The sequence below is a fragment of the Oncorhynchus gorbuscha genome, linkage group LG21 (assembly GCF_021184085.1).
Source record: "Oncorhynchus gorbuscha isolate QuinsamMale2020 ecotype Even-year linkage group LG21, OgorEven_v1.0, whole genome shotgun sequence".
NCBI classification, from domain to species: Eukaryota; Metazoa; Chordata; class Actinopteri; order Salmoniformes; family Salmonidae; genus Oncorhynchus; species Oncorhynchus gorbuscha.
Window position 1 is genome coordinate 60,264,952 of NC_060193.1, and position 8,485 is coordinate 60,273,436.

General features: G+C 43.5%; 2 protein-coding genes across 3 annotated transcripts; both read left to right on the forward strand.

The window, feature by feature from the left end:
- Positions 1–1,508: 1,508 nt before the first annotated feature.
- Positions 1,509–3,397, forward strand: LOC124008348 (gamma-crystallin M2-like). 2 transcript variants are annotated; one of them, XM_046319546.1, is made up of 3 exons: positions 1,509–1,613; positions 2,036–2,278; positions 3,071–3,397. In XM_046319546.1, exons 1-3 carry the CDS (start codon positions 1,605–1,607, stop codon positions 3,344–3,346), a joined length of 528 nt encoding a protein of 175 aa, XP_046175502.1. In that variant the 5' UTR covers positions 1,509–1,604; the 3' UTR covers positions 3,347–3,397. The 2 variants fall into 2 exon arrangements, with proteins under 2 accessions (XP_046175502.1, XP_046175501.1); XM_046319545.1 differs by lacking the exon at positions 1,509–1,613 and adding an exon at positions 1,739–1,771.
- Positions 3,398–6,771: 3,374 nt separating this feature from the next.
- LOC124008350 (gamma-crystallin M2-like) lies at positions 6,772–7,880 on the forward strand. Its single transcript, XM_046319547.1, has 3 exons — positions 6,772–6,908; positions 7,086–7,328; positions 7,552–7,880. The coding sequence occupies exons 1-3, from the start codon at positions 6,894–6,896 to the stop codon at positions 7,828–7,830; spliced, it is 537 nt and encodes a 178-aa protein (XP_046175503.1). The 5' UTR covers positions 6,772–6,893; the 3' UTR covers positions 7,831–7,880.
- The last annotated feature ends 605 nt before the right edge of the window (positions 7,881–8,485 follow it).

An 8,485-nucleotide genomic window follows, 5' to 3' on the forward strand; every position in this document is an offset into this window, starting at 1 on the left:
GTTGTGATGGTCCTATACTGTAGTGTTGTGATGGTCCTATACTGTAGTGTTGTGATGGTCCTATACTATACCGTATGGTGTAGTGTTGTGATGGTCCTATACTGTAGTGTTGTGATGGTCCTATACTGTAGTGTTGTGATGGTCCTATACCGTAGTGTTGTGATGGTCCTATACTATATGGTCCTATACCATAGTGTTGTGATGGTCTGTAGTGTTGTGATGGTCCTATACCGTAGTGTTGTGATGGTCCTATACTGTAGTGTTGTGATGGTCCTATACCGTAGTGTTGTGATGGTCCTATACTGTAGTGTTGTGATGGTCCTATACTGTAGTGTTGTGATGGTCCTATACTGTAGTGTTGTGATGGTCCTATACTGTAGTGTTGTGATGGTCCTATACCTATACTGTAGTGTTGTGATGGTAGTGTTCCTATACTGTGATGGTCCTATACTGTAGTGTTGTGATGGTCCTATACTGTAGTGTTGTGATGGTCCTATACTGTAGTGTTGTGATGGTCCTATACCGTAGTGTTGTGATGGTCCTATACTGTAGTGTTGTGATGGTCCTATACTGTAGTGTTGTGATGGTCCTATACTGTAGTGTTGTGATGGTCCTATACCGTAGTGTTGTGATGGTCCTATACTGTAGTGTTGTGATGGTCCTATACTGTAGTGTTGTGATGGTCCTATACTGTAGTGTTGTGATGGTCCTATACTACCTATACTGTAGTGTTGTGATGGTCCTAGTGTTGTGATGGTCTATACTGTAGTGTTGTGATGGATCCTATACTGTAGTGTTGTGATGGTTCCTGGTCCTATACTGTAGTGTTGTGATGGTCCTATACTGTAGTGTTGTGATGGTCCTAGTGTTGTGATACTGTAGTGTTGTGATGGTCCTATACTGTAGTGTTGTGATGGTCCTATACTGTAGTGTTGTGATGGTCCTATACTGTAGTGTTGTGATGGTCCTATACCATAGTAGTGTTGTTGATGGTCCTATACTGTAGTGTTGAATGATGGTCCTATACCGTAGTGTTGTGGACCTGGTCCTGAATGAGGGCCGATACTGTTGTGATGGTCTTTACCGAGAATGAATGATGGTCCTATACCGTAGTGTTGTGATGGTCCTTACCGAGTGTGAATGATGGTCCTATGAATGAGGGCCTAGATGTTGTGATGACTTTAAGAGAATGAATGAGGGCCTGCAGATACTGTAGCACTGTGATGACTTTAAGAGAATGAATGAGGGCCTGCAGATACTGTAGCACTGTGATGATGCATTCCAAACAGTAAACTTGTCCCTTTATTGTGGATTACTGGATAATAAAATGTATTTTGGTCGACGTACAGTATCAAGAGGGCCGTGGTCCACGGCACGTGGGTCAATAATGTGCAGGGCTAGGACATCTGCATTGATGAATCAGGGGTTTTATCTGTATGGACAGGATCAAGGCCTTGGCAGCATCTCAATGCCACCAAATCCCTGCTCATTAAAATAACAAAACCTCTGATCCGGCAACCTTTGATTGAGTTTTATAAAAGAGACTCGTGGCCCTCTGTCCTGGATATTACATTGAGGAAGAGTGCTCTAACAACAGCCCAGACATGAGTAAGGTAAGGCAGACCAGTTTTTCTCTAGCTAGTTGGCACTACTGTATACAGCTCTCTGGGTCTGTGCTTGTTTTTATGGACTTTAAAGCTGATTTGGAAAGAAACTGGTTGATTGATCAACACAGTAATGTCATAGTGCTGCCATGAAAAATAATCCAGAGGTAAGTTTTATAGTGTTTGGTAATGAAAATGATCATTGATCTCTGTTTTACTGGTAGACAAGCTGTAGAATTCCAACAGTGTAGTAGCCTATAACAGGAGACATATAAACAGGAGACAAACTTACTTGTACCTAATTGTTGGTCCAGAGAAGGCAGTATATTTTGCCATTATAGAAATCATAGAAAATGTGTTTTTATATTAGGAATGAAAGAAAAAAACCTGATGTTAACATTTCCCTCTGACCTTCGACCCTGGCTGTGTAGATCACTTTCTACGAGGATAAAAACTTCCAGGGTCGCTCCTATGAGTGCGACACGGACTGCCCCGATGTTCACCCCCATTTCAGCCGCTGCAACTCCATCAAGGTAGATAGCGGCTGCTGGGTGCTGTACGAGAGGCCCAACTATGCAGGCTACCAGTATGTACTGACCAGGGGAGAGTTCCCAGAATATCAGCGCTGGATGGGCTACAGCGACACCATTCGCTCCTGCCGGACCTTTTCTTATGTGAGTAGCCGGGAAGTTAGAGAATGGGTTATGATGTGTGGTTTGTTCATGGCTCAATCTGTATTGTAGTAATGCATTGTGGGGATTTATCAGTGTATACTTGTTCACTCAACTGGTGGTTTTAGGGCAGGTTGCCTTAATACAGATGAAGCCTAGTCCTGGACTAAAAAGCACTTTCAGTGGAGATTTTCCATTGATTTTTGTCCACGACTTGGCCTCATCTGTGTCCGGGTATCCAGCCCATAGTTTTATAAGCACAACACATGAGTCTGTGAATGGTTGGGAGATAACCAGACCATGTAAAGGTCTGAAGGTACATGTCAAAGTGACTCTACGACTCGCCTAGAGGAGGAGAGTCGATGGATGGATGGATGGATGGAAGCCCATAATCTTGGGTTCCTTCAAGAGACATTTCTGAGACATTCTGGACATGTCCTAAACTACCTTTGTGACTGTCATGACCCTGGCCTATGTTAGCACACTGCGACCTCCCCAATTGTGATATCCCACTTCTGACACCAAATGTGATGTTTGGCTACTTTAGCATTTTGACTTCCCAGTGTTAACCTAAGGCCCGCTGAAACATGTACTGGTTTCCTGTGTTAACCTAAGGCCCGCTGAAACATGTACTGGTTTCCTGTGTTAACCTAAGGCCCGCTGAAACATGTACTGGTTTCCTGTGTTAACCTAAGGCCCGCTGAAACATGTCACTGGTTTCCTGTGATTCCCCATGCCCCCAAGTGACCTGTGTTTTGCCAGTGTTACCTCTCCTGTACCTCTCTGTCCGAGCAGGCCAGCGGCAGTCCCTACCGCATGAGAATCTACGAGAGGCCAGACTTCCAGGGACAGATGATGGAGTTCGGCGAGGACTGTGACTCCGTCCAGGACCGTTTCCGTAGCCGTGACATCTACTCCGCCAACGTCATGGACGGCTACTGGACCCTCTACGAGCATCCCAACTACAAGGGGCGCCAGTACTTTATGAAGCCCGGCGAGTACAGGAAGTTCAGCGAATGGGGAGCCACCTGTGCCACCACAGGCTCCTTCCGTAGGATCACCGACTTTTAGGCCCAACGTCCTCTCCACTCTGACCAGTCAATAAAACGATTGTTTAAATAAGCTTGCTGTTGATATTTCCATTTCACTGTTTCTGATTAAGTGATTGATATTAATTGATGATGGCAGCGTAGCCTAGTGGTTAGAGCGTTGGACTAGTAACCAGAAGGTTGCAAGTTCAAACCTCCGAGCTGACAAGGTACAAATCTGTCATTCTGCCCCTGAACAGGCAGTTAACCCACTGTTCTTAGGCCGTCATTGAAAATAAGAATTTGTTCTTAACTGACTTACCTGGTTAAATAAAGGTCAAATAAAAAAACGTATGGGGTCTGTGTTTGTGCCTTTAGCTTAAATGGAGGACAAACCTCAATATATTGAGCAAGAGGCACATGTTGTACATGTGGGTCTAAATTGAATGGAATATACTGCAAACAGGTCTACATAAGAGGATGTAAATATATAGTTGAAATGTTGCACATTTAACATTAAAATGTTGAATCATATGACATTAAGCAGACCATGTTCAGGATCAAGTTTCTATCTCACTCACTCTACATGCTTCTTTGACACAGAGTCACTGGGACACAAAGGGCCACACAGTTGACACTTAAATCCACGTTGGCAAAGTTCCCAACCAGAGAAAGGTCCCAAAACAGAGATCCTGAAGATCTTTTCATACCTGCTAGTGTAAGCTTCCACCTTATGCAATATAACAGAAATCCTATTGGTTACTAGGCCCTGTCAGTCAAAGTATAGAGAAGCAGATATTAATGTTAGTAACGTAGTAATAATATTCCAGGGACTTCAGGGTGTATAGACAGACCTACATTGTCACTGTGGCTTTTTGTCAATAAAATTACACTTTTATTAGTCATGTTTAAGGACCACCTTAAAGTGCTATCAAAACTAGCTTAAAGTGCTATCCAAACTAGCTTAAAGTGCTATCCAAACTAGCTTAAAGTGCTGTCAGAAGTTAAAATGTTTTAATTATGGTGTGAATCACATTGTTACTAATAGGATTGTTCTATAATAAATCTAATATTTTCTATGTCTGGTTAGATCAGTTATGTTACAGTTATGTATACTGAACAAAAATATAAACGCAACATCCAACAATTTTACTAAGTTACAGTTCATGTAAGGAAATTACTCAATTTAAATAAATTCATTAGGCCCTAATCTATGGATTTCACATGATTGGGCTGGGGTGCATAGGAGGGCATAGGCCCACCCACTTGGGAGCCAGGCCCACCCACTTGGGAGCCAGGCCCACCCACTTGGGAGCCAGGCCCACCCACTTGGCAGCCAGGCCCACCCACTTGGCAGCCAGGCCCACCCACTTGGCAGCCAGGCCCACCCACTTGGGAGCCAGGCCCACCCACTTGGCAGCCAGGCCCACCCACTTGGCAGCCAGGCCCACCCACTTGGCAGCCAGGCCCACCCACTTGGGAGCCAGGACCAGCCAATCAGAATAAGTTTTTCCACACAAAAGTCCTTTATTACAGACATAAATACTCCTCAGCATCTGTGGCATTGTGTTGTGTGACAAAACTGCACATTTTAAAGTGTCATTTGATTGTCTCCAGCATAAGGTGCACCTGTGTAATTATCATGCTGTTTAATCAGCTTCTTGATGTCACACCTGGATTTTCTTGGCAAATGAGAAATGCTCACTAACAGAGATGTAAACAAATTGATGCACAAAATTTGAGAGAAATAAAGTTTTGTGCATAAGAAACATTTCTGGGATTTTTTATTTCAGCTCATGAAACATGGGACCAACACTTTTACATGAAGCATTTATATTTTTGTTCAGTGTATATGCATTTCTGAGTAGAAAAATATTGTACAAGCAAAACCTGCAACAATATCTGTTTGACATAACCAATCCTGATCACTCCTGGGTTTGCAGGTAGCCTAGTGGTTAGAGCATTAGGCCAGTAACTGAAAGGTTGCTGGATCAAATCCCTGAGCTGACAAGTTCAAAATCAGTTGTTCTTCCCCTGAACAAGGCAGTTAACCTACTGTTCCTAAGCTGTCATTGTAAATACGAATTTGTTATTAACTGGCTTGGCTAGTTCAATAAAAAAAGGGTCTCCTGATTGCCTTTTTTCACACAATTAATGAATTGGTTAAATAAAATAATACATGATTTATTATTCATTTATAGGGGACAATGCACATGAATCAACATCAATATTACAATAATGCAACATCCATGTAAATGTGCCGGGGTTAGCCAAAAGATCATGTGCACCCGTAGTCCCAGGACAGCCAAGGACAATTACACAGTCACAATACACATACTCACTAAAACAATACAACATACCAATACATCACGTCCAATAATACATCATTCTAACAACAACAACAACACTATCATCAACTGTCGTCTTAACCACAGATAACTCATGTGTCGAGCTTTGGGTAGATTTGAACCATCAGTTATCCTGATGTTCCTGATGGTTTTTCCTAGATGCTTGGCTACTGCTACTGCTGTTACACAACACTGACATGATGCTGCCTCTGTGACTGACTGGCATTCGAATCCGGGTCCCCCTGCGCACCACAAAGACTGTATTAGCCCACTGAGCTAAAGCCTTTAGTTCGGGGAGTGAACGCAAGTCTTCAGGTCTCCGACAAGGTTACTCATCACGTAACCGTTCACTGACCATCGGTATCACATTGACGTTTATTTTCAAATCCGGATCAGTATGAAAATGTTTTTAAAAGTATTTCCTCTCAAAGTGAATTACCACGGTTGTTTACTTGCTTTTTTCCCTTGCTAATGACACCATGGCAACATTGTTGTCCATTATGTATGTAAACATGATATATGATTACATACAAGCATATTCATATAGTCAGATATTTTGTTCGCCCACAAAACACAGACCTTTAAGTATAGAACAGAACAATGAATGTATGGGGCCAAACAACAGTTCATCACATCATTTACATTTACATTTACATTTAAGTCATTTACAGACGCTCATCCAGAGCGACTTTTGGTGCATTCACCTTATGACATCCAGTGGGACAGTCACTTAACAATAGTGCATCTAAAACTTAGGGGGGTGGGGTGAGGGATTACAGTAACGTCAGCGTTTTCAGAGTCCATGCCTACATCTAGAAATAAGAAACATATTCTGTGGCTCATTCTCACGGATTCATTCCCAGAAAGGCATTTTATAAGCTGTTACATTTGCATAATTGTGCATAAAAGGACACAATTGAAATTGACAGTGTTTGTGAATTACAATGATATGCTAAATGTCTGGTGGAGTTGTTTTGCTGATGCTAAGCCCAGCCACGCACCAGATCTCCAGTATACACTAGTGTTTTCTGACAATAGTGATGAACGTGTGAAAACTGGCCAACAACAATAACTCGCCACACAATAAGGCATGGCTATACATAAACAGATTTGTGTGCTAACTCCAGATCATTGATTTAAATGACAATACTTTATGCTGCGCAATCACACAGCTGCTTTTTATAAAAGGACAGAGGCACAGAAAGAGTGACCATTGACTGTGTATCTGCCCCTCACGCAACCATGACAATGGGAAAGGTAAGTCAGGCACCCACCTGCATTCATACGACTAGTTTTATAGTATAACTGGAAAAAAACATCAAACATTTCGTTTTGTCCCCCATATAATGACCACAACATTGAAAAAAATACATCAGTTCAGTAGATGGAAGATACATTTTTTATGCTTTAAAATGTTTACACTCCCCTTTGCAGATCATCTTCTATGAGGACAGGAATTTCCAGGGTCGGCACCATGAGTGCATGAGCGACTGTGCCGACCTGCACTCCTACTTCAACCGCTGCAACTCCATCAAGGTGGAGAACGGCATGTTCATGGTCTACGAGAGGCCCAACTACACTGGCCACCAGTACTTCCTGAGGAGGGGAGAGTACAATGACAACCAGCGCATGATTGGCATCAACGACTGTATCAGGTCCTGCCGCATGATCCCCATGGTAAACCCAGTGTAGATGCCTCAAACACAGGGCTACGCTCATCACTAGACCCCATCTCACATTGCAATGTGGTTTTATAGAAGAGCACAAATGAAAACTTCTTGATGTTCCTCAAGGCTCCGTTTCGGCCCCACCTATTTTGCTTTATTGTCTTGTTAATAATTGACCTCTAATTTGTAGTAATGTAAAAACCCAATATGACCTCTATTTCATCGTCCTGTAGCACCGCGGCTCCTACAGGATGAGGCTGTACGATCGCCCCGACATGAGTGGCCAGATGCAGGAGCTGAACGACGACTGTCCCAATGTCCAGGACCGCTTCCGCATGTCCGACATCAACTCCTGCAACGTGATGGACGGCCATTGGCTCATGTACGACCAGCCCAACTACAAGGGCAGACAGTACTACCTGAAGCCTGGCGAGTATCGCAGACCCAGCGACTGGGGTGGCCTGGGCCCCAGGATCGGATCCCTCAGACGGATCTCTGACTCCAACAACTAAAAGTTCTATGTTCCATGTCTGTTCTCAATAAAGCTGCATGTTCAACCAAACAGTATGTGTCTCCAAACAGTATGTGTCTCTAAACAGTGTGTGTCTCCAAACAGTGTGTGTCTCCAAACAGTGTGTGTCTCCAAACAGTGTGTGTCTCCAAACAGTATGTGTCTCCAAACAGTATGTGTCTCTAAACAGTGTGTGTCTCCAAACAGTGTGTGTCTCCAAACAGTGTGTGTCTCTAAACAGTGTGTGTCTCCAAACAGTGTGTGTCTCCAAACAGTATGTGTCTCCAAACAGTGAACACTTGTGCAGGTGCTTCTAGACCATCCACAGAACACAGAGGGATTTGTATTCAATATTTAGTGTTACATTATCATGCACTTTAACGGCATTGTATAACAATAAATGTACGCATATGCATGGTAGAGTACGCTGGTGGGAGGAACTATAGGAGGACGGGCTACGCTGGTGGGAGGAACTATACGCTGGTGGGAGGAACTATACGAGGACGGGCTACGCTGGTGGGAGGAACTATAGGAGGAACTACGCTGGTGGGAGGAACTATAGGAGGACGGGCTACGCTGGTGGGAGGAACTATAGGAGGACGGGCTACGCTGGTGGGAGGAACTATAGGAGGACAGGCTACGCTGGTGGGAGGAAC